General features: G+C 47.9%; 1 protein-coding gene across 1 annotated transcript; it reads left to right on the top strand.

The window, feature by feature from the left end:
* The first annotated feature begins 15,888 nt into the window (after nucleotides 1-15,888).
* Nucleotides 15,889-17,480, top strand: LOC125553476 (lecithin-cholesterol acyltransferase-like 1). Its single transcript, XM_048717253.1, has 2 exons — nucleotides 15,889-16,424; nucleotides 16,508-17,480. Exons 1-2 carry the CDS (start codon nucleotides 16,057-16,059, stop codon nucleotides 17,382-17,384), a joined length of 1,245 nt encoding a protein of 414 aa, XP_048573210.1. The 5' UTR covers nucleotides 15,889-16,056; the 3' UTR covers nucleotides 17,385-17,480.
* Nucleotides 17,481-26,370: the final 8,890 nt, after the last annotated feature.

Raw genomic sequence — 26,370 nt, 5'->3', positions numbered from 1 at the left:
GATAAATTATATTGTCTTGGATCCTCCAACATGTTGAGCTTGCCTTTCCACCTCATGCTAGCCAAATTCACTGCACCAAGTAGAGATACTACTTGTGCTTCCAAATACCCTTAAAACCAGTTTTGCCATAAGAGTCCACCATACCTACCTATGGATTGAGTAAGATCCTCCAAGTAAGTTGTCATCGGTGCAAGCAATAAAAATTGCCCTCTAAATATGTATGACTTATTAGTGTGGGAGAAAATAAGCTTTATACGATCGTGTGATATGGAAGAAATAAAAGCGACAGACTGCATAATAAAGGTCCATATCACAAGTGGCAATATAAAGTGACGTTCTTTCGCATTAAGATTTTGTGCATCCAACCATAAAAGTGCATGACAACCTCTGCTTCCCTCTGCGAAGGGCCTATCTTTTACTTTTATCTCCTACCTTGCATAAGAGTCATGGTGATCTTCACCCCTCCTTTTTATAATTTATCCTTTGTCAAGCACAGTATGTTGGAACGATCCTGGTATATATGGCTAATTGGATGTGAGTCTTCATGAACTATTATTGTTGACATTACCCTTGAGGTAAAACGTTGGGAGGCAAAACAATAAGCCCCTATCTTTCTCTGCGTCCGATTAAAACTCCATACCCATAAGTATTGCGTGAGTGTCAGCAATTGTGGAAGACTATATGATAGTTGAGTATGTGGACTTGCTGAAAAGCTCCTATACATTGACTCTTTCCTATGTTATGATAAATTGCAATTGCTTCAATGACTGAGATTATAGTTTGTTAGTTTTCAATGAAGTTTACGATTCATACTTGATATTGTGATTGAATTATTACTCTAGCATAAGAGATTATATGACAGGAACTATATAAGTTGATGTTCTAAGAATGATCATGATGCCCTCATGTCCGTATTTTATTTTTATCGACACCTCTATCTATAAACATGTGGACATATTTTTTGATTTCGGCTTTCGCTTGAGGACAAGCGAGGTCTAAGCTTGGGGGAGTTGATACGTCCATTTTGCATCATGCTTTTACATCGATATTTATTGCATTATGGACTGTTATTACACATTATGTCACAATACTTATGCCTATCCTCTCTTATTTTACAAGGTTTTCATAAAGAGGGAGAATGCTGGCAGCTGGGATTCTGGGTTGGAAAAGGAGCAAATATTAGAGACCTATTCTGCACAGCTCCAAAAGTCCTGACACTTCACCGAAGACATTTTCAGAATATATAAAAATACTCAGCGGAAGAAATTCACCAGGGGGGCACACCCTGCCCACGAGGGTGGGGGCGCGCCCTACCTCCCTGGGTGCGCCCCCCTACCTCGTGGGCCCCCTGGTGGCCCTCCGGTGGCCATCTTCTGCTATATGAAGTCTTTCGATGGGAAAAATAATAAGCAATCTTCTCGGACAGAACTCCGCCGCCACGAGGCGGAACCTTGGCGGATCCAATCTAGGGCTCCGGCAGAGCTGTTCTACCGGGGAAACTTCCCTCCCGGAGGGGGAAATCATCGCCATCGTCATCACCAACGCTCCTCTCATCGGGAGAGGGCAATCTCCATCAACATCTTCATCAGCACCATCTCCTCTCAAAACCCTAGTTCATCTCTTGTATCCAATTCTTGTCTCCAAGTCCGGGATTGGTGTTAGTAGTTGCTAGTAGTGTTAATTACTCCTTGTAGTTGATGCTAGTTGGTTTAATTGGTGGAAGATCATATGTTCAGATCCTATATGCATATTAATACCCCTCTGATTATGAACATGTTTATGCTTTGTGAGTAGTTACGTTTGTTCCTGAGGACATGGGAGAAGTCTTGCTATTAGTAGTCATGTGAATTTGGTATTCGTTCGATATTTTGATGAGATGTATGTTGTCTCTCCTCTAGTGGTGTTATGTGAACGTCGACTACATGACACTTCACCATTGTTTGGGCCTAGAGGAAGGCATTGGGAAGTAATAAGTAGATGATGGGTTGCTAGAGTGACAGAAGCTTAAACCCTAGTCTATGCGTTGGTTCGTAAGGGGCTGATTTGGATCCATATGTTTCATGCTATGGTTAGGTTTACCTTAATACTTCTGTTGTAGTTGCGGATGCTTGCAATAGAGGTTAATCATAAGTGGGATGTTTGTCCAAGTAAGGGCAGCACCCAAGCACCGGTCCACCCACATACCAAATTATCAAAGTACCGAACGCGAATCATATGAACGCGATGAAAACTAGCTTGACGATATTCCCATGTGTCCTCGGGAGCGCTTTACATCATATAAGAGTTTGTCCAGGCTTGTCCTTTGCTACAAAAAGGATTGGGCCACCTTGCTTCACTTTATTTACTTTTGTTACTTGTTACTGTTTACAAATTATCCTATCACAAAACTATCTGTTACCACTTGTTTCAGTACTTGCAGAGAATACCTTGCTGGAAACCGCTTATCATTTCCTTCTGCTCCTCGTTGGGTTCGACACTCTTACTTATCGAAAGGACTAAGATAGATCCCCTATACTTGTGGGTCATCAGAGCGCCACCATCTCGAGGCGGAACTTGGGCAGGAGCACTTTTGCCCTCCGGCGGAGCGATTCCACCGGGGGGACTTCCCTCCCGGAGGGGGAAATCATCATCATCATCATCACCACCACCACCAACAACAACTCTCCCATCTTGGGGAGGGCAATCTCCATCAACATCTTCAACAACACCATCTCCTCTCAAACCCTAGTTCATCGCTTGTGTTCAATCTTGTTAGCGGAACTATAGATTGGTGCTTGTGGGTGACTAGTAGTGTTGATTACATCTTGTAGTTGATTACTATATGGTTTATTTGGTGAAAGTTATATGTTTAGATCCAATATGCTATTTAATACCCCTCTGATCTTGAGCATGATTATCATTTGTGAGTAGTTACTTTTGTTCTTGAAGTCACGGGAGAAATCATGTTGCAAGTAATCATGTGAACTTGATATGTGTTTGATATTTTGATAGTATGTATGTTGTGATACCCTTAGTGGTGTCATGTGAACGTCGACTACATGACACTTCACCATATTTGAGCCTAAGGGAATGCATTGTGGAGTAGCAATTAGATGATGGGTTGCGAGAGTGACAGGAGCTTAAACCCCAGTTTATGCGCTATTCCGTAAGGGACCAATTGGATCCAAAAGTTTAATGATATGGTTAGAATTTATTCTTAATACTTTTCTCGTAGTTGCGAATGCTTGCGGGAGGTTTAATCATAAGTAGGAGGTTTGTTCAAGTAAGAATAGCACCTAAGCACCGGTCCACCCACATATCAAATTATCAAAGTACCGAACACGAGTTAAGCCAACATGATGAAAGTGACTTGATGAAAATCCCGTGTACCCTCAAGAATGCTTTGCTTATCATAAGAGACCGTCTTGGCCTGTCCTTTGCCTCAAAAGGATTGGGATACCTTGCTGCACTTTTTTTACTACTATCGTTACTTGCTCGTTACAAATTACCTTGCTATCAAACTGCTCTGTTACTTACAATTTTAGCACTTGCAGACATTACCTTGCTAAAAACCACTTGTCATTTCTTTCTGCTCCTTGTTGGGTTCGACACTCTTACTTATCGAAAAGAGCTACAATTGATCCCCTATACTTGTGGGTCATCAGCCCCCACGACGCCAGACAATGCCACCACCCTACGTGCGTCCATCGTCATGCATCCGTTGCCGAGACCCTACAACGTCATGCCACCAAGACTCGCTGTCGTCAATGCTGAAGATGCAACACCGCTCCACCTCTTGCCCCCTCCAGCCAGCAGTTGCTCCAAAACGATGCCCCCCCAGAGGGAGAAAGACATCGAAGGTGTTGTCATCATCCGACCCAGGAGATCCAGATCTAGGATTTCCCCTGAAGCATCCCAAGCATGATGACACAAACTGCAATGACGATGCCTTGACAAGGAAACAACATCGGAGATGCCGCCATCGTCTGCCGTGACCGTAGTCGACACGATTTTCATTGGCAGTTGCGCCGTTAGGTTGTTTGCCCCGCCGCCAGTCCCCACAAGCGAAGTAAACTCCACAAACGATGCCCTCAAGAGGGACTACAGCGCGGATGCACCGCCATCGCTCGATCCGTAAAAGATCTAGGGTTTCCTCGGAGTTGTCCACGTTATTGTGGACAGACGAGGGCAGCATCTCGACGTGGTCTGGAACATGCCAAATCCGCTGGATCAGCGTCTGATCTGGACGTCCAGCCCCACACAAGGATCCGCCGCCGCTGCACCCGGAAGAGGCGCCGCCGCTGCCGCAAGGTGCGACCAAGAAGCCGCCCACCAGAGTTGTGGCCAAGGCCACTGGAACGCCGCAGCCACCGGGCCGCCGAGCCGGAGGAAGGTATGTCCTCCCACCATCGAGCAAACACGGAATGCCCCGCCACCACCGTCCGGGCTTAGCCCGGCCACATCTTCCGGCAGCGGCGAGGAGGGTACTGAGACGAAGGGCGGCGCCGGCTGGCTGACATCTAGGGTTTTCCCGAGTCACCTGGGAGCGATGCGGGGGTCGGCTACACAACGTAGGATAGATAATGTTGATCTGTGTTTTCCCTTGAAATCATTGCTAGGTGGTTTATAAATTAACTTAGATGTTATGTTTGTATTTCTAGTGTTCTTATTATTGCCATGACATATTATAAATAGATTGAAAGTTTTTCTCGCAAAAAAACCACATACGACTTTTTGTTTTTTTACGGGTACATAAACATAGGGACTATGCAGTTGCTGTTCGCGAACTTTATTGTTCTTTGTAATATATTTTTAGATTACTCTGAGGCCCAAGTACAGTCAGAAATCAGAATATCACGAAGACCTCGAGGAACATTCAGAACCATTAATTGATTAATGTGTGGCCACATTTTTTTTTGAAAAGGAGGATGACCCCCGGCCTCTGCATGCCACTTTATTGATTATTCTCAAGGACCTTACAAAGTATTACAACAATATGCCTGAATCCGTCATCTTGGCAAAATTTGCCGCTACTCATATCCAAATGATGAAGGCGTGCTAGCTGGGCCACTACCCAGACCACTCATCTAAGCCTAACATCAAAATGATGAAGGGGTGCTAGCTGGGCCACTACCCAGACCACTCACCTAAGCCTGACATCAAAAGCCGGAAGCCCCAGCCGAGCCACATACCGGGTCTGGGGTACAAACCGGTCCGACGCACTCGTGTGTCGTCGCCGCCATCTTCCACAGGTCCGTCTTCAGAGCAAATATTGAGGCTTCTACCTTGTCTGGCCACTCAGCCATCGACATCACCACGACACCAGACAGTTTCGTCCTCCTGCGCGAGTCCATCGCTACACATCGGACGCCGAATCTCCATTGCGCCACGCCGCCGAGATACGCCGCCATCAATGAGTAGGATGAAGCACCGCTCCGCCGAGTCCAGCAGGGCTGCTGAAGACCAAGCACCGTGGAAGAAGGACTCCGAGGCTGAGCACATAGGCGGCAGAGCGCCAACGCACCGCCACCAGACGAACTCCGACCACGCCACCAATCGCCGCCAAGCAACCAAAGCATCACATCCACCACAAGCTCACCATGAACGACACCCTCAAGAGGGTGACGACGCCCGGAGCGCCGCTATCGCTCGATCCCGCAAGGATTTGGGCTTTCGCCCAACATACGAGCTGGGTGGAAGGAAGAGGGGAAGGAGGCAACCTCGACGACGCCTACAAGAAGGGTACGGCACCCTCGGGCGTCGTTGCCGTCGTGGCCAGCACTGTTGGCCTCGGATTTCTCCGGAGCCACCTCCCACCTCCAGCCGCCAAACAGGTACAACTCCGGCGACAAAGGCCGCCCAAAGCAGGACCATCGAAGGCAACCCTGGTTGAAGTAGACGGAGGCCTTCAGATCTGGGTCGGGCGCCGCCGAGACGCCCGCACCACAGCCGCCACCTGCCGCCGCCTCGCCGCCCCCGCGGCCGAGGAAGAACGGCCAGCACCAACGAGCACCGGTCACCGCAGACCCGGCGTCGATCCACCAGCCGAGGCCGCCGCCACGGATCCAAAGCCCCCCGAGGAAGAACGGGGCGGCCAGATCCTCGCCGCCACCTTCACCGGCGGCCACCTCCGGTGGCGACGAGGGAGAGGAGAGGTGGGGAAGAGGGCTGACGGCGGGCTAGGGTTACACCGCCCGAGTCGCCCCTGCGGGAGCGACGCGGGGGCCTTGTGGAGCGATGTATCAATCAACTAAGACTTAACCATATCTCACGCAAGTGATTTCTCAAAAAATGAAAAATCCCATGCAAGTGAGAGTGACATAATAACATATAAAAAGTAAAAGGAAAATATTACTTTTGTATGAATGTCCACATAAAATCTCATGAATATTTTTTTCGCGAATACGCAAAGATTGCGTATCTTTTCATTGATAGATAGAAGGAGAATGAGTACAACCGAAGATACAACACATGACATACACAAGGAGGCATGTGCATGGTGCCCGGAGCAGAGAGAAGGGGTGCTCAGCCCAAACAGGAAGAAACACACAGCTAAACCCACCAAACCTAAGACTAGAGAAGCAGGCTAAAAGAGCATGATGTCAAACATCTCCAATTCCAACACCGGAGACTCCGCGAGCGAGCAAGATAGCGCCTTCAAGAAGGGGAACGACGTCGCGACGCCGTCGCCATCCGATCCGACAAGCCGGACCTAGGGTTTCCCTCGATGCTCGAAGAGGGGCTCGGAAAAAGGCCATGGCAGCGCCTCCAGGAAGGGAAACGACATCCGCGGGTGTCGCCGCTGCCAGCATCGGCAAGCCAAGCATGGCTTTCGCCTGGCCTGAGTCCGAGCAATCCCATATCTACCAGATCAGGATCCGAAGATGCCGGAGTCAACATGCCTGTCGACCGCTACCTTAGTAGGAGGGTGGGGCTGCACCTGCCGCCGACAAAAACACGAGCTTTGCAACAGATGGCATGGTGGATGGGGTTGGAGAGGCAGCGGGGCAGATAGCCGACACGGGTGGTAGGGTGGCGGCCGGCGCCGCCGGCAAACCGGAGCCGGAAGGGGGCGCAACTCCGTGTTGCTGGAGGCGTAGCCACCAGGACCGGCGAACCGAAGATGCTGGAAGGGACGCAGCAACTTGTTGGCCGGGGCCGAGACCGCGTCAGTGGAAACACCGGCAGACCAAGGACACTGGAAAACGCAGGTCCGTGGACGCCGGGACTGGAGCAATGCCGACCAAGAACCACCGTGAAACTTCAGCCGCCTGCCAAAGGACGCCGTGACCACACATACACACGTTGTTGCCGTAGCTCGGAGAAGGCGCCGTCAGGGACGGAGGGTGGCTTGCACCGAGGCAAGGCCGAGCCCCGGCCTGCCCGGCCACCTCACCCAAAGGCCTCACCCGCCCCAATCAGCGGCAGCAAGAGCTGCGCCCACGGGAGACAGGAGGCAGACGGGGGAAGGTCACCGCGGGCAAGGTCGCGCCGCCGCGCCGGAGCGGCAGGAGGGGGCCGCAGCAGCTGGACGAGGGGAGAGCCCATGGGAGGAAGGGGGGCTCCAGCGAGAGGTGGTGGTGGTAGAGCGAGGCTCCAGGGGACCCAGCCGAGGCAACACCACCGCGGGTGAGGAATGCCGCCGCCGCCGGGGAGCCGCCGCCGAGGAGCCGGCACCACATCATGCGGGGGGGGAGGTGGGGGGAAGGGGGCTGGATCCAGCCGAATCGCCCCGCCGCCACCCTCCTGGGAGCCGGCACGGGCTTCGCCGGCCGCTCCTCCGGTGGCGGCGAGGTGGGGAGCAAGGCGGGAAGGGGGCGGCGGCGCTCGATCTAGGGTTCCCCCGCCGCCGCCAGGGAGGGCGACGCGGGGGACGCGGGGGGTTCTCCAAATCTCACGAATATAGTAGAGACTTAGATTTAGCAAGCCCGATTGATTAATCGCCATGGAATCTGGCATGAACCGCCCATGAGCAAGCATGTTCTGATCTCGCTTGACAAGGTGAATTTCCTACGAAGAGAAGACCTTCAGAATTCTTTAACCAGGCAGGCTAGGACAGTGCGTCAGGAACCAGATCCTTTGCCAGTACTGAACAACCAATCTCCTGGATAACGGGCCCCCTGTACATGGTCGACAGCGTATTCAGCCCCACCAGAGCAGCAACAGCTTCAGCCTCCTCGACATCGCACGAATTTAGGCTTCGACAGAATGAAAAGAAGGGCTGCTGACCCCTGTGGCCTCTCGCAGCTGCTCCCACCCAGCTCTGTCCCGTCTCCACCAAGAACGATGCATCGGAGCTCAGTTTTACCAGACCGACAGGAGGCGCAGCCCACTCAGTTCCATCAGGCAATCTTCCACTCGCTGCATCTGAGACAATACAGGCTCTCATAGGGGAGTCCGCGCACAAGGGTTCAGGTTCTGATGGAGTCGGTGCAACCGCAATCTTCCCAACTGATCTGTCAGGGCCACGGTTATGTAACTCAAGCTCAAACTGCGTGAGAAAGGCCACAGATCACTTGATTGTTTCTTTGCCAGGATTGTGAACACAATCATATCTTAAGAACCAGCACCACCACAGCAGCAATGAAAGGATCCGCGTCCGAGTTATAGAGTTACATGGATCCAATAAGTTCTGAAGCCAATCCACTCCCGTGTTCCGGAATTTGTCTTGCCCCGGCAGCAACCATGAACTTCTGATCTCATGTCTTAAGGCTACATTTTTTGTGCAAGCGATCATGGCATGAAACCCATCCTCTTCATCACATTCACACAAATTGCAAACACTATCAATTTCCAAAGTCCGCTTCCATTTATTCTTCTTTTGTCGCCACGGTCCCAGTGGCCACTCTCAACCAATTTTTTTGATTTTCTCCGGAACTTTCGCCTTCCAAATTAGTATATCCCACATTCTACGATCATCGGTATCATTGGAGGATGCTAGATACGTTTTGTCTTTGGATATTAGAAGCCAATCCGTATTCCCGCAAAAAAAAGGAAGCCAATCCGTATTCCCGCAAAAAAAAGGAAGCCAATCCGTATGCGCTCCTGACCGTAAATATACCAGACTTCTCAAAATGACAAGCCAAACAAAAACAATCCTCAACATCCGAAGACGGTAGTTTGATATTGCATATTGCTTCAGCGTCAAAAGGATAGAAAAGTCGGCGGATTAAATCAGTGTTCCATTCTCTCTTACCCGCTTCCATCAGTTGGTTGACCCAACGAAGTCTAGATCTTTTGATAAAATTTGCTGATTTGAGCCCCTCTTTTCTAGGAATCCATTGGTCTCTCTGAATTTGGATGCTTTTACCATCTCCAAATCAGACCCTTCTTAAGCAACTCAAGCCCAAACTCGATATCCCACCAAACAGAGATGCATCCGAAGCAAAAACTGTGTCCAAGAGCCCACCATTTGGATAATACTTTGATTTCAACACTAGCACACAGGCTATCCAGTTGCTGCTGCAATCTCCAACTCTACCTGGCTAAGAGAACTTGATTAAAGAGCACCATATCTCGAAAACCAATACCTCCCACACGTTTAGATTTGACCATTTGCTCGCCAAAAGTCTCTAATAAGTTTTCCATACTTTTCGCAGAAATTCTGTGTCATCTTGAGAGCTCCCATAGGATAGGTTGGAAGGGCTTGCACCACTGCTTTGACATGTATTTCTTTGGCCGCATGAGACATGTACTTTTCTGAGCAGTGGGTACTTTTCTGTGCAATACCCCGTTATCATGGTACAGTACATACATGATTTCATCCAAAAAGAATAAATCGAAACTCACACATACATACATACTAATAGTTTGTGAGTCGTTTGCTGCCTCGCAAACCATCAACACCACATTGTTCTGAATTTGCCTTACAATGGCAGATGGTGTGACTTCTTTTCCTGAGACCTTCTATCTCTTATCGGGTCAGCAACGTGGAAGATGTCCCCTTGCTGATCCGATAATGGTCTGATTATAATCTTACTACTATAATCATGCCTCAGGTGACCCAGCTGCATCCAGGCATGTCAACAGCACTCTTCACGTCCCCTGACGGTGCTGCATTAATCTCGCTTCCTTCCCCGCAACCGAGCACCAACCTCTCATAATTTCCACTACCATCGGGTTGCAGAGCTTTCAGTTGCTGCGCCGCCATGCTCCCCACCGAGCTGTCCTTATGAGCCAAACAAGAATGCAAAAGGGTAGACCACGCCAACACATTTGGCGGGAGCAGCATGTTCTGAAGCAGGGCATGCGCCTCTTCCAGCCTCCCTGTGCGACCGAGGAGATCGATGACACTGATGTAGTGGTCAAGTGTCCGCTCCACTCCATACTTTTCAGTCATGGAGTTGAAATAACCTAGGCCCTCGGGGACCAATCCAGCACGGCTGCATGATGTCAGTATGGCGATGAAGATGTTGCCAGTGTAAATTTTCAGCTCAAGAGCACGCTCTGCGGCCACGAGTGCTTGCTTGCCTAGACCATTCTGGCCAAGCCCCTGTATCACTGAGTTCCATGATCCGGTGTCTCTTACTCTTGTTTCATCAAACACCTGCTGCAGATCCCGTGTCATGCCACAGCTGCTGTACATGCTGATCAGAGAATTGCAGAGGAAGGCACTGCTGCTGCGACAAAGACTGTTCTTCACCGTGCGTGCATGGACTTGCCTCCCCAAAACAAGAAACGCCAGCACCGAGCAGACCTGCAGAGCAGTTGTGTATGTGGAAACGCATGGCTTGACATTGCCTTCCAGTCCCACCAAATGGACGGAGATGCGGAGTGCGTCTTCTCCACGGCGGTTCTCCAACAAGCAGGACATTATGATGTTCCATGAGAATGAATCCTTGTTACTCATAGATGTGGAGAGCTCAAGAGCCTTGCTGTCGAGCTTATGCCATGAGTATCCACTCATCATGGTGTTCCATGAAGAGATGTCCTTGTACCGCATCCCATGGAAGACCTTCTCGGCGTCAGACAGTGCACCCAGTTTTGCATGCACATCCATCGATCAACGCATTCCAAGCAAAGATGCAATCTTTGCTCCCTTGGTCCAAGAGCTTGACGATGAGCGAATGGAGCTGTGCCGCCATGGACAGCGACCCGAGGGCAACACAGGCATTGAGCAACGAGCTGAAGAAGTGGGCGTTGGGCAGAACCTTGCGCGCAAAGAGCTCACCGTAGAGGACTGCAAAAAGCTCAACAGCTCTATCGGGTTCACCATTGTGGACATGGCACGACAGCATGGCCGTCCAGGTGAACACATTATGCCCATCCAGTGGTAGCTGGTCGAAGAGACACGCGCCGTGGTGATTGCCCTGGCATGGGACAGGCCCCCGATCATGGTGGTGTATGAGGCCGCGTTCTTCTTGGGCATCTATCTCACTGAAGAAGTACGGCCGGCGTCGACGAGCGCGGCGTTCCAGGCCACCTGGTTCTTGCTAGGCATTGCGTCGAACAAGTCGAGGGCCCTCTCTGCTTGACCGGATTTGCCGGCATCGTTGAGCACGAGGCCCTTCAAGGCCGGAGGAGATGGAGGGGGGAAGCCCCCGAGCGGCTCTAGCGAGCGTCCGCGACGCCATGCGCCGCCGTCGCTCTTACAAACGTAGTAGCGTCCCTCGCGCCACGCAAAGGATTGGCTCATAGCAGTGTGAAGATCACAGAAAGTTTGGGGGATAGGGAGCACAGAAAGCTTGTCGCTGCATCTGTGCTTGACCAGGAATATACAAGTGAGCCTATGCGTCGCTTAGAATTTGTGGCACATCCCGTAAAAGTTCGTCTTATAAAATAGTGAGCCTGTGCTAAGCGTGGGTTGACGCTTACAGTGACTGATAGCTGGTTAGACTTTACTCCAAGCTTCCTGATCAGTAATCTGTTGACGGACTGCTCGGCGAATGCTTTTGTTGAATAAAGCTCTCACAAGTTCCCTGCAAAAATAAAAGTTTTACGGAATACTCTTAACATGTATTTACAATGTTTTTATAGGTTGACGTGTGTGTCGACAAAATAAATCTCGTATAGCCGGTGACGCCGGCTACGAGGAGAGCGGTTGGGGCCGAAATTTTGAAGCTATAAAATAAGAAGAGAAAATTGAAATTATGGTGGCCAGAGGACGGACCATTTTACGAGACCTAGTTTGTACTCCCTTTGTTCGGAATTACTTATCGCAGAAATAGATATATCTAGACATTTCTACGACAAGTAATTCCGAACGGAGGGAGTACGTTTTATCGTGCAGTCCTGTAAAATGGTGGTTATTTTACACTTCCGCTCTGCTAGAAATGCTCTTAGTGCGAGCTGGAAGGCAGCCGCATCAAGGATGCATATAATGGGCCAGCCCAGAAGCGAGTCGACCGCTTCTTCCAATTTCCGTTCCTCCGTTCTTCTTTTTCCATTTAAATTTGTTTATATTTCAAAAAATATTTTAAATACAAGCATTCCAAAACTTAAACATATTGAAATTTTCTTGAAAATGTTAACGCAATGTTAAAATTTTGTTAGCGTCAATTCAAAAAATGTAGAGATATTAAAAAAACCAAACACATACCCACAAATAAAAGTTCAAACACATACATTTGAAATGTTAATCATGATTTTTGTAAATGTGCATAAATAAATGTTCCAGATGTATACAAAGAAGGTACAACATGTATGAAAAAATAGACATTGAAAACATGTATTTAAAAATGTTAAACATGTACTCCCTCCGTTTCTAAATGTAAATCTTTGTAGAGATTTCATTATGAACCACATACGGATGTATATAGATGCATTTTATAGTATAGATTCACTTATTTTGCTCCGTATGTGGTCCATAGTGAAATCTCTCCAAAGATTTATATTTAGGAACAGAGGGAGTATAAAAAATGTTCCTAGTGCATGAAAAAATGTACAAGGTGTATGAAAAACAAGTAGACATAAAAAATCAAAAAACGTTGATCATGCATTTGAAAAATGTTAAACATGTATATTAAAAATTTCTTGATGTATAAGAAAAATGTACAACGTGTATGATAAAATGTTTACCTCAAAATATATTTTTGAAAAAATGTTATATATGAAAAATGTTAAAGGGATATAAAAAATGTTTATATGTATACCAAAATGTGTAATGTGTATGAACGATAAAATACACATCAACACATATATTTGGGAAAATGTTAATAAGATATTTAGAAAATGTTCAACGTGTACACAAAAAAAGTTCAGATGTATATGAAAAATGTTTCATGTGTTCAGAAAATGTTGATCCTCTATAAAATAATGTTCCTTTTCTATATGAAAAGGGAAAGAAAAAACCAACACAGAACCAAAAGAAAAAAAGGAAAAATAAAAACCAAAGAAAATGAATGCAAAAGAATGAAAACAATGAAAACCAAAAAAACACAAAGAAAAACAAAAAAAACAAGAAAGAAACGAAGAAAAGCAAAGTAATAGAAAAAGAAAAAACCCAACAAAACAAAGAAAATCTACGAAACACAAAGAAAATGGGAAAGAAAAGAAAAAATAGTGAAAATTGAGAAAGAGACAGAGAACACTGATGAAAAACGAAGAAAACAGGAATAACCAAAGAAAACAAGGGGAAAAGAAAGAAAACTGAAAGGAAGAACAAAAAAATGAAAAAATGAAACAAAGAAAACCGTAGTAGCGAGCACACCAAACAACGAGCGAGCAAGCGTGAAGAAACGTTAGAAATGGGCCAGCCCAGTATTGTAAAGGAATCGAAATGGGAAAGCAACCATGGGTACTCATCCGAAATACTCGTAAGACTTACATCAAATCTACACAATAGATATGCATCGGTATCAAAGGAAAGGGGTAATATATGTGGACTATACTGCAGAAATGCCAGAACAAGGGGGAGAAATCCTATCGAAGACTACATCTTCTTGCAGCCATCATTTTGTAGCAGTAGAAGAGCGGAGTATTATATGGTATCATCTTGTACATATGTACATCAATAATACCGCTCGGTGATCCTCTCCTCATCCCCCTGAGAGAAAGCGATCACCGGATGTATTTTTCTGTTATCTGGGTGTGTTTTAATAAGTATCCGGTTTTAGTTGTAAGAGGTCGAGATACAACTCCAAGTTATCCTGTTACCTCAACTACTCTGCCCTCCAGGACACTAGCAACGTGTCGTGCTTCGCCTCTACATCAACTACTCTGCCCTCCAGGACCCTGGCAACGTGTCGTGCTTCGTGGAACAAATGAGCTCCGTGTATGACCCCACCGCCGTGCGCCCCCTTCTTCGGCTCCACCCAAGCCTTCCGCTATCCCGATCCAGATTGCAAGTAAGTAGCAATCAATTATTTCTGAATAAACTCGGCTGAAATTTCTCAGTTTTCCTCATGAGCTGGTGATATCAAATCAAAAAAATGCTCAGGAACTTCTCCTACATGAGCACGTTGGTGGAGAGGCTAGAAAGGATGGGGGTACCGCGATGGCGAGACCATGTTCGACGCGCCCTACGACTTCCAGTACGTCGTCACGCCGGTGGGGCGCCCGTACAAGGTCGGCAACACCTTCTTCCAGGCGCTCAAGGGCCTCGTCGAGAGGGTGAGCGGGCTTAACGGCGGCAGGCCAGTGGTGCTCACCACCCACAGCTTCGGCCTGGCGCCAGTGGTTCGTGCCCACGGCCGCCCAGTGGGGCGGCATCGTCCTGGGGATATGACATCAGAGGATCTCTAGGGGGAAAATTCCAATTTTTGAGGAAGGTTCAACTTTTTTTTGAGCACTAATTTTATCTTTTCGACCCTGAGCTCCCCCAATGTCATATTGTTATGAATGTTTGCACGCACATAGAAAACTAGTTAATGTTTGATGTAAAAAATCAGTTTTTTATATATATTTCAAATTTATTGTTCACCCAGCATGATATGAGCTCGTGTTCAGTTATGGATTTCCACGTCAGAGGCTGCTTTTTGTTGTGTTGGAACGGTTATTCCCTCTAGTGTCTTCTAATGTGTGCTACGATGTGTTGCAAACTATGGTAGTAAGAAGACCGAAACAGCCAATGGAGGCCGAGCGGTTTCAAATATAATTTTCTAAAGGAATTTATTTTTTCGGGAAGACACACGCTCGCGCGCGCACACACACACTTCCTCATCCAATTTTTCACATGTTCGTGCGGAGCATATACTCCCTCCGTTTCTAAAAAGACAAATATTTAGGAACTGAGGAAGTATAAGTTTCTATGGATTTATTTTTTTATTTTTTTATTTTTTTATAACTATTAAATATAATTTTCGATCTTTTTTTAAAAGGCTCCATAAAGCCCGTCCTGCAAATATTCACACGCATGTATCATACTCTTGATCTCGAAAAAAAATTAGGATACTCCTTTTTTAAAAGAAAGTACTATCTCAGTTCAGGTTTATTTGTCCTTTTTTTATTTTGTGTCGGACTTTGATGTTAGATTTAACTAGCAAAATATATGTTATATACCACAAAAATAATATCATTGCAAACTTCTTTCAAATACAAACCCATCAATATGATTTTTATGGAATACGATTTAAATTTTATCGGTCAAATATGTGGTCAAACTTTGACACAAAATGTAAAATGGACCAATAAATCAGGACGGAGATAGTACCCACTGATCCATGTTAAAAAAGAAAAGGCTCAAATGGTACGATCCCTCCGTCACTTCATAATGGAGTCTTCACGAAATCCTCGAAAATGATTCTGTGCACACATCCGCGTGGTCAATATTTCAAGTGTCAAACGCTGCCTTCTATTCAAACATAAAAAACATGGACGTGTCCAAAGGACCTTGGCACCATGCCTAGTCTTCCTTGTTTAGAGGAGAATCAAAGAATTACTAGTGATTTTCCTAAGCAGACGTTCACATCCGGTGCCCCTTGGGTCTCACAAGCAAAATGTCAAGAACTACTACTGTACTTTAATCCACATGGACCAACTGATGCGCATTGTGGATAGGAGCGACATGGGATGCTTCGTGTATAAAATGTGAATTGGTCGCAAGCCCCCAATCAACACCCATCTCGCCTACCACCATCTGCAGATTGGACAAAAGGAGTACGACTCTGAATTAACTTTGATCATTCCATCGGCCCATCCATGGCGATCCCGTTGCTTCTTGCGCAGTTACTACTGGCAGTGGCACTAGCAGCGGTGCAAGCGGCGCCGCGCTTGCACCCCGTCGTCCTGGTGCCGGGCTACGCCACCAACGAGCTGGACGCGCGGCTCACCAAGCTCTACCGGCCGTCGTCGCCGGGCTGCGGGGCGCGCAAGGAGGAGGGGTGGTTCCGCCTCTACCTCAACTATTCCGCCCTCCAGGACCCCGGCAACGTGCCGTGCTTCGCGGAGCAGATGAGCTCTGTGTACGACCCCGCCGCCGACGACTACTCCAACGTCCCCGGCGTGGAGACGCGCGTCCCCTTCTTCGGCTCCACCCAAGCCTTCCGCTACCCCGATCCTGACCGCAAGTAAGTACTAGCTATCGATTGCTCAATCGTGTCGTGCCCATAATTATGAATCAAAATCGGCTGAAATTTCTCGATTTTTCAAGGAATTTCTCCTACATGAGCACGTTTATCGAGCGGTTGGAGAAGATGGGGTACCGCGACGGCGAGACCATGTTCGGCGCGCCCTACGACTTCCGGTACGCCGTCGCGCCGGTGGGGCACCCGTCCAGGGTGGGCGACGCCTTCTTCCGGGCGCTCAAGGGCCTCGTCGAGAGGGCGAGCGGGCTTAACGGCGGCATGCCGGTGGTGATCGCCACCTACAGCGCCGGCGGCCCGCTGGCGCACCAGTTCCTCGTCCGCCAGCCGCTGGCCTGGCGCCAGCGGTTCGTGCGGCGGTTCGTGCCCATCGCCGCCCCGTGGGGCGGCATCGTCCTGGGGATGCTGACGCTCGTCTCCGGGAACAACATGGGCCTGCCGTTCGTCGAGCCGCGCGCGCTGCTGCGGCAAGGCAGGAGCCTGCAGAGCAGCCTATGGATACTGCCCAGCCCGGCCGCCTTCGGCACCGCGACGCCGTTGGCTACCACGAAGAGCAGGAACTACTCGGCCGGCGACGTGGCGGACTACCTCGTCGCCATCGGGTTTGGCGAGGCCGTCAGGCCGTACAAGTCCCGTGTGCTGCCGCTGTTTGGCGGGGAGCTGCCGCATCCCGGGGTGCCGGTGACCTCCGTCATCGGGGTCGGGGTGGGGACAACTGAAAGGATAGTGTATCCCGGGGATGACTTCGACGCGACGCCGTCTGTGGTCGCCGGAGACGGCGACGGGGTGGTGAACCTGGCGAGCGCCATGGCGGTGGAGACGCCGTGGAGCCGCCGTGGTGGGGATTTTAGGATGGTCAAGGTGCTCAACATGTCTCATAATGCCCTTGTGGTGGATGATCGAGCGCTTGAGATCATCATGCGAGAGATTCAACGGGCTGATTAGGTAATCGGTTTTGCTACAACTCAGCTCAGTTGTAGTTATGGTCTCATTCACCTGGACAGCCGTTGGATCAAAAGCATTCTGACATTCGTGTGTTGTTGTGTCCTTGTTCAATCGTTCACCGTGCAGCGGTCTTGTTAATGGGCCTTTTTCGCGAGCTTTTGCTCGTTGGTTCGATGCTACCAGCTGCTTTATCCCTGGGTCGTCATGTTTGATTTGACCAGCCTGATGGTCTTTCTTTCATTCATGTAAATATTCTGACGGTTCAATAAAAAGTTTCAGAGTTTGTAAAAAAAAAACCAGCTACTGTTTTCTAGGATGCTACTTCACATTGTGAACGTGATACTTTTTGTACTGTTTAATTTGGACATTGGTACACTCTTTCAAGCTTCATGCTTTAAAAGTCCACATACAATCAGTTTTATTATTATATTTTTATCTTTTTCTCATTCTTGATTTTTTTTCTTTTTTGTTGTTGTTGTTCTTCATTTTTTTGATATCTTTTTCTATTTTCATGGGACAAGGTGGGTCTCAACTAGGCTTCTTTCACGCCATTAGTCGTAGATCAAATTATGTTGTGATTCTATAAAGGCGGGTTCGCAACTGCATGTTTTTAAGACGTGCAACAACTTTATGTTTTTAAGGTGGATCGTAACTTATGACACACTCGTTTATAATTGTGCACTAATTATACAGGCATCACGCATCATTCTAGATTAGACAGAGAATATGGTTGACTTTGATCTATGTCATGATATTTTTTTTAGTTAAATGTATACTCAAGGGGATTCTTAGAATACACTCAACATCCAGTAGGTTGAAGTTATCTTTCAGAAGAAGATCGTCCAATTTCCAATGACGGGACATATTAATTCATCTACTGCCCGAAACAAGATACCACCGCTATTTGTTGGAATTTTCGTGGTCGGGCTACCCGGAACCCAATGATCCTCAATCTTTAATATTCGTGTCTATCTCAACTCTCCAAATAAGACCTCTCTTGAGAGTACTAATGCTTTGTCACGTGAAAGACCCACTATCTAAATAATACTTCCCCTTCAAAACACCGGCACACAAAGTTTTCGGGATGGGCTAAGAGCATCCATGCCTGTTTTGCAAGCATTGCTGATATGATTGCATGTAGGTCATGGAAATCCATTCTGTTGGGAGCGTAGCAGAATTTTAAAATTTTCTACGCATCACCAAGATCAATCTATGAAGTCATCTAGCAACGAGGGAGAGAGGAATACATCTACATACCCCTGTAGATCACGAGCGGAAGCGTTCAAGAGAACGGGGTTGATGGAGTCGTACTCGGCGTGATTCAAATCGCCGATGACCAAGTGCCGAACGGACAGCACCTCCGCATTCAACACACGTACGGTTGGGAAGACGTCTCCTCCAACTTGATCCAGCAAGGGGGAATGAGAGGTTGATGAAGATCCAGCAGTACGACGGCGTGGTGGTGAAAACAACGGTAATCTCGACAGGGCTTCGCCAAGCGCTGGGAGACGGAGGAGTGTCACGGGAGGGAGAGGGAGAGGCCAGGGGCTTGGGTGCGCAGCCCTCCCTCCCCTCCACTATATATAGGGTGCCTAGGGGGGCGCCGGCCCTAGGAGATCCAATCTCCTAGGGGGGCGGCGGCCAAGGGGGTGCCTTGCCCCCCAAGGCAAGGGTGGCGCCCCCCACCCCTAGGGTTTCTAACCCTAAGCGTAGGGGGAGGCCCAAGGGGGGGCGCACCAGCCCACTAGGGGCTGGTTCCCCTCCCACTTCAGCCCATGGGGCCCTCCGGGATAGGTGGCCCCACCCGGTGGACCCCCAGGACCCTTCCGGTGGTCCCGGTACAATACCGGTGACCCCCAAAACCTTCTCGATGGCCGAAATTGGACTTCCTATATATAAATCTTTACCTCCGGACCATTCCGGAACTCCTCGTGACGTCCGGGATCTCATCCGGGACTCCGAACAACTTTCGGGTTATCGTGTGCTAATATCTCTACAACCCTAGCATTACCGAACCTTAAGTGTGTAGACCCTACGGGTTCGGGAGACATGCAGACATGACCGAGAAGCCTCTCCGGTTAATAACCAACAGCGGGATCTGGATACCCATGTTGGCTCCCACATGCTCCACGATGATCTCATCGGATGAACCACGATGTCGAGGATTCAATCAATCTGTATACAATTCCCTTTGTCAATCCGTACGTTACTTGCCCGAGACTCGATCGTCGGTATCCCAATAGCTTTTTCAGTCTCGTTACCGGCAAGTCACTTTACTCGTACCGTAATGCATGATCCCGTGATCAACCACTTGATCACATTGAGCTCATTATGATGATGCATTACCGAGTGGGCCTAGAGATACCTCTCCGTCATACGGAGTGACAAATCCCAGTCTCGATTCGTGCCAACCCAACAGACACTTTCGGAGATACCTGTAATGTACCTTTATAGTCACCCAGTTACGTTGTGACGTTTGGCACACCCAAGGCACTCCTACGGTATCCGGGAGTTGCACAATCTCATGGTCTAAGGATATGATACTTGACATTCAGAAAAGCTACAGCAAACAAACTACACGATCTTTGAGCTATGCTTAGAATTGGGTCTTGTCCATCACATCATTATCCTAATGATGTGATCCCGTTATCAATGACATCCAATGTCCATAGTCAGGAAACCATGACTATCTTTTGATCAACGAGCTAGTCAACCAACAGTCTCCCACTTGCACTAGAGTCAATAATCTAGTTACATTGTGATGAATCGAACACCCATGGAATTCTGGTGTTGATCATGTTTTGCTCTAGGGAGAGGTTTAGTCAACGGATCTGCTACATTCAGGTCCGTATGTACTTTACAAATCTCTATGTCTCCATTTTGAACACTTTCACGAATGGAGTTGAAGCGACGCTTGATATGCCTGGTCTTCCTGTGAAACCTGGGCTCCTTGGCAAGGGCAATAGCTCCAGTGTTGTCACAGAAGAGAGTCATCGGGCCCGACGCATTGGGTATGACTCCTAGGTCGGTAATGAACTCCTTCACCCAGACTGCTTCTTGTGCTGCCTCCGAGGCTGCCATGTACTCCGCTTCACATGTAGATCCCGCCACACGCTTTGCTTGCAACTGCACCAGCTTACTGCCCCACCATTCAAAATATACACGTATCCGGTTTGTGACTTAGAGTCATCCAGATCTGTGTCGAAGCTAGCGTCGACGTAACCCTTTACGACGAGCTCTTCGTCACCTCCATAAACGAGAAACATTTCCTTAGTCCTTTTCAGGTACTCCAGGATATTCTTGACCTGTCCAGTGTTCCTTGCCGGGATTACTTTGGTACCTACCTACCAAACTTACGGCAAGGTTTACATCAGGTCTGGTACACAGCATGGCATACATAATAGGACCTATGGCTGAGGCATAGGGGATGACACTCATCTCTTCTATATCTTCTGCCGTGGTCGGACATTGAGCTGAGCTCAATTTCACACCTTGCACACAGGCAAGAACCCCTTCTTAGACTGATCCATATTGAACTTCTTCAATATCTTATCAAGGTATGTGCTTTGTGAAAGACCAATGAGGCGTCTTGATCTATCTCTATAGATCTTGATGCCTAATATATAAGCAGCTTCTCCAAGGTCCTTCATTGAAAAACTCTTATTCAAGTAGGCCTTAATGCTGTCCAAGAGTTCTATATCATTTCCCATCAAAAGTATGTCATCTACATATAATATGAGAAATGCTACAGAGCTCCCACTCACTTTCTTGTAAACGCAGGCTTCTCCATAAGTCTGCAAAACCCAAACGCTTTGATCATCTCATCAAAGCGAATGTTCCAACTCCGAGATGCTTGCACCAGCCCATAAATCGAGCGTTGGAGCTTGCACACCTTTCAGCATTCTTAGGATCGACAAAACCTTCCGGCTGCATCATATACAATTCTTCCTTAAGGAAACCATTAAGGAATGCCGTTTTGACGTCCATTTGCCATATCTCATAATCATAGAATGCGGCAATTGCTAACATGATTCGGACGGACTTCAGCTTCGCTACGGGTGAGAAAGTCTCATCGTAGTCAACCCCTTGAACTTGTCGATAACCCTTAGCGACAAGCCGAGCTTTATAGATGGTCACATTACCATCCGCGTCTGTCTTCTTCTTAAAGATCCATTTATTTTCTATGGCTCGCCGATCATCGGGCAAGTCAGTCAAAGTCCATACTTCTTTTCATACATGGATCCTATCTCGGATTTCATGGCTTTCCAGCCATTTGTCGGAATCTGGGCCCGCCATCGCTTCTTCATAGTTCGAAGGTTCACCGTTGTCTAACAACATGATTTCCAAGACAGGGTTGCCGTACCACTCTGGTGCGGAACGTGTCCTTGTGGACCTTCGAATTTCAGTAGGAGCTTGATCAGAAGTATCTTGATCATCATCAATAACTTCCTCTCTAGTCGGTGCAGGCGCCTCAGGAACATTTTCTTGAGTTGCGCCATTTTCCGGTTCAAGAGATAATACTTCATCAAGTTCTACTTTCCTCCCACTTACTTCTTTCGAGAGAAACTCTTTCTCTAGAAAGGATCCATTCTTGGCAACAAAGATCTTGCCTTCGGATCTGAGGTAGAAGGTATACCCAATAGTTTCTTTAGGGTATCCTATGAAGACGCATTTTTCTGACTTGGGTTCGAGCTTTTCAGGTTGAAGTTTCTTGACATAAGCATCGCATCCCCAAACTTTTAGAAACGACAGCTTAGGTTTCTTCCCAAACCATAATTCATACGGTGTCGTCTCAACGGATTTCGGAGCCCTATTTAAAGTGAATGCGGCAGTCCTAAAGCATAGCCCCAAAATGACAGCGGTAAATCGGTAAGAGACATCATAGATCGCACCATATCCAATAGAGTGCATTACGACGTTCGGACACACCATTACGCTGAGGTGTTCCAGGCGGCGTGATTTGTGAAACTATTCCACATTTTCTTAAGTGTGTGCCAAATTCGTGACTCAAGTATTCTCCTCCACGATCTGATCGAAAACTTGATTTTTTCTGTCACGTTGATTCTCAACCTCACTCTGAAATTCCTTGAACTTTTCAAAGGTTTCAGACTTGTGTTTCATTATGTAGACATACCCATATCTACTCAAGTCATCAGTGAGGGTGAGAACATAACGATAGCCACCGCGAGCCTCAACACTCATTGGACCGCACACATCAGTATGTATGCCAATAAGTTGGTTGCTCGCTCCATTGTTCCTGAGAACGGAGTCTTGGTCATTTTACCCATGAGGCATGGTTCGCACGTGTCAAATGATTCGTAATCAAGAGACTCTAAAAGTCCATCTGCAATGGAGCTTCTTCATGCGTTTGACACCTATGTGACCAAGGCGGCAGTGCCACAAGTATGTGGGACTATCATTATCAACCTTACATCTTTTGGTATTCACACTATGAATATGTGTAACATACTCGAGATTCATTAAGAATAAACCATTCACCATCGGAGCATGACCATAAAACATATCTCTCATATAAATAGAACAACCATTATTCTCGGATTTAAATGAGTAGCCATCTCGATTAAACGAGATCCTGATACAATGTTCATGCTCAAACTGGCACTAAATAACAATTATTGAGGTAAAACTAATCCCGTAGGTAAATGTAGAGGTAGCGTGCCGACGGCGATCACATCGACCTTGGAACCATTCCCGACGCGCATCGTCACCTCGTCCTTCGCCAGTCTCCGCTTATTCCGCAGCTCCTGCTTTGAGTTACAAATGTGAGCAACCGCACCGGTATCAAATACCCAGGAGCTACTACGAGTACTGGTAAGGTACACATCAATTACATGTATATCACATATACCTTTGTGTTGCCGGCCTTCTTGTCGGCTAAGTATTTGGGGCAGTTCCGCTTCCAGTGACCACTTCCCTTGCAATAAAACACTCAGTCTCGGGCTTGGGTCCATTCTTTGGCTTCTTCCCGGCAGCTTGCTTACCGGGCGCGGCAACTCCCTTGCCGTCCTTCTTGAAGTTCTTCTTACCCTTGCCTTTCTTGAACTTAGTGGTTTTATTCACCATCAACACTTGATGTTCCTTTTTGACTTCTACCTCTGCTGATTTCAGCATTGCAAATACTTCAGGAATGGTCTTTTCCATCCCCTGCATATTGAAGTTCATCACAAAGCTCTTGTAGCTTGGTGGAAGCGACTGGAGGATTCTGTCAATGACCGCGTCATCCGGGAGATTAACTCCCAGCTGAGTCAAGCGGTTATGTAACCCAGACATTTGAGTATGTGCTCACTGACAGAACTATTTTCCTCCATCTTACAAGAACTTGTCGGAGACTTCATATCTCTCGACCCGGGCATGAGCTTGAAAACCATTTTCAGCTCTTCGAACATCTCATATGCTCCGTGTCTCTCAAAACGCTTTTGGAGCCCCGGTTCTAAGCTGTAAAGCATGCCGCACTGAACGAGGGAGTAATCATCAGACACGTGTCTGCCAAGCGTTCATAACGTCTTGGTTCTATGGGACAGGTGCGTCACCTAGCGGTGCTTCTAGGACATAATCTTTCTTGGCAGCTATGAGGATGATCCTCATGAGTTTCACGGACCCAGTCCGTATAGTTGCTACCATCGTCTTTCAGCTTGGTTTTCTCTAGGAACGCGTTGAAGTTGAGGGCAACATTAGCGTGGGCCATTTGATCTACAAGACATATTGCAAAGATTTTAGACTAATTTTCATGATAATTAAGTTCATCTAATCAAATTATTTAATGAACTCCCACTCAGATATGACATCCCTCTAGTCATCTAAGTGATACATGATCCGAGTCAACTAGGCCGTGTCCGATCATCACGTGAGACGGACTAGTCAATCATCGGTGAACATCTTCATGTTGATCGTATCTTCTATATGACTCATGCTCGACTTTCGGTCTTCTGTGTTCCGAGGCCATGTCTGTACATGCTAGGCTCGTCAAGTCAACCTAAGTGTTTGCAGTGTGTAAATCTGTCTTACACCCGTTGTATGTGAACGTTGGAATCTATCACACCCGATCATCACGTGGTTCTTCGAAACAACGAACTGTCGCAACGGTGCACAGTTAGGGGGAACACTTTCTTGAAATTATTATGAGGGATCATCTTATTTACTACCTCGTTCTAAGACAAATCAAAAACATGATAAACATCACATGCAATCAAATAATAATAGTGACATGATATGGCCAATATCACATAGCTCCTTTGATCTCCATCTTGGGGCTCCATGATCATCTTGTCACCGGCATGACACCATGATCTCCATCATCATGATCTCCATGAAGTTGCTCGCCAACTATTACTTCTACTACTATGGCTAAACACGTTTAGCAATAAAGTAAAGTAATTTACATGGCGTTTCTCAATGACACGCAGGTCATACAAAAAATAAAGACAACTCCTATGGCTCCTGCCGGTTGTCATACTCATCGACATGCAAGTCGTGATTCCTATTACAAGAACATGATCTCATACATCACATATATATCATTCATCATTCATCACAACTTTGGCCATATCACATCACAAACACTTGCTGCAAAAACAAGTTAGACGTCCTCTAATTGTTGTTGCAAGTTTTACGTGGCTGCAATAGGGTTCTAGCAAGAACGTTTTCTTACCTACGTGAAAGCCACAACGTGATTTGTCAACTTCTATTTACCCTTCATAAGGACCCTTTTCATCGAATCCGCTCCAACTAAAGTGGGAGAGACAGACACCCGCCAGCCACCTTATGCAACTAGTGCATGTCAGTCGGTGACGTCTCACGTAAGCGTACGTGTAATCGGTCCGGGCCGCTTCATCCCACAATACCGCTGAAGCAAAATAAGACTAGTAGCGGCAAGAAAGTTGACAACATCTACGCCCACAACAAATTGTGTTCTACTCGTGCAAAGAGAACTACGCATAGACCTAGCTCATGATGCCACTGTTGGGGAACGTTGCAGAAAACAAAAATTTTCCTACGGTTTCACCAAGATCCATCTATGAGTTCATCTAGCAACGAGTGATCGGATTGCATCTACATACCTTTGTAGATCACGCGCGGAAGCGTTCAAAGAACGGGGATGAGGAAGTCGTACTCGACGTGATCCAAATCACCGAGATCCTAGCGCCGAACGGACGGCACCTCCGCGTTCAACACACGTACGGTCAGCGTGACGTCTCCTCCTTCTTGATCCAGCAAGGGGGAAGGAGAGGTTGAGGAAGATGGCTCCAGCAGCAGCACGACGGCGTGGTGGTGATGGAGCTGCAGTACTCCGGCAGGGCTTCGCCAAGCACTATGGAGGAGGAGGATGTGTTAATCGGGCTTTCGCGATCTCCTATTGCGGCCAGGGAAAACGCAGGATTTGTATTCTTGCAGAGTGGCCACGTAGGCGACGGGCGGCCTAATCGGGGCATGAGCGGGCTTGCCACACCCCTGCGCCGCGTCTCTTAATAAATAGCGCTATTCCCGCCGGGTAAGTGCGGGCGGTTGCAAGGCCCCCTGGGGGGCGCCGGCCCTGGAGGGGCCAATCCCCCAAGGGGGCGGCGGCCAAGGGGGGTGGAGTGCCCCCCAAGGCAAGTGGGGCGCCCCCCACCCTAGGGTTCCCAACCCTAGGCGCGGGGGGGGCCCAAGGGCGCACCAGCCCACTAGGGGCTGGTTCCCCTCCCACTTCAGCCCATGGGGCCCTCCGGGATAGGTGGCCCCACCCGGTGGACCCCCGGGACCCTTCCGGTGGTCCCGGTACAATACCGGTGACCCCGAAACTTGTCCCGATGGCCGAAATAGCACTTCCTATATATAATTCTTTACCTCCGGACCATTCCGGAACTCCTCGTGACGTCCGGGATCTCATCCGGGACTCCGAACAACTTTCGGGTTACTGCATATACATATCTCTACAACCCTAGCGTCACCGAACCTTAAGTGTGTAGACCCTACGGGTTCGGGAGAC

The sequence above is a fragment of the Triticum urartu genome, chromosome 4 (genome assembly GCF_003073215.2).
Source record: "Triticum urartu cultivar G1812 chromosome 4, Tu2.1, whole genome shotgun sequence".
Taxonomy (NCBI): Eukaryota; Viridiplantae; Streptophyta; class Magnoliopsida; order Poales; family Poaceae; genus Triticum; species Triticum urartu.
This window is presented reverse-complemented; position numbering and strand designations above follow the sequence as displayed.

Excerpts from the sequence above, each read along its gene's own strand:
- LOC125553476 (XM_048717253.1), top strand. The coding sequence starts at position 16,057 with ATGGCGATCCCGTTGCTTCTTGCGCAGTTACTACTGGCAGTGGCACTA. Across the intron at positions 16,425-16,507 it reads TACCCCGATCCTGACCGCAA|GAATTTCTCCTACATGAGCA; the intron begins GTAAGTACTAGC and ends CGATTTTTCAAG.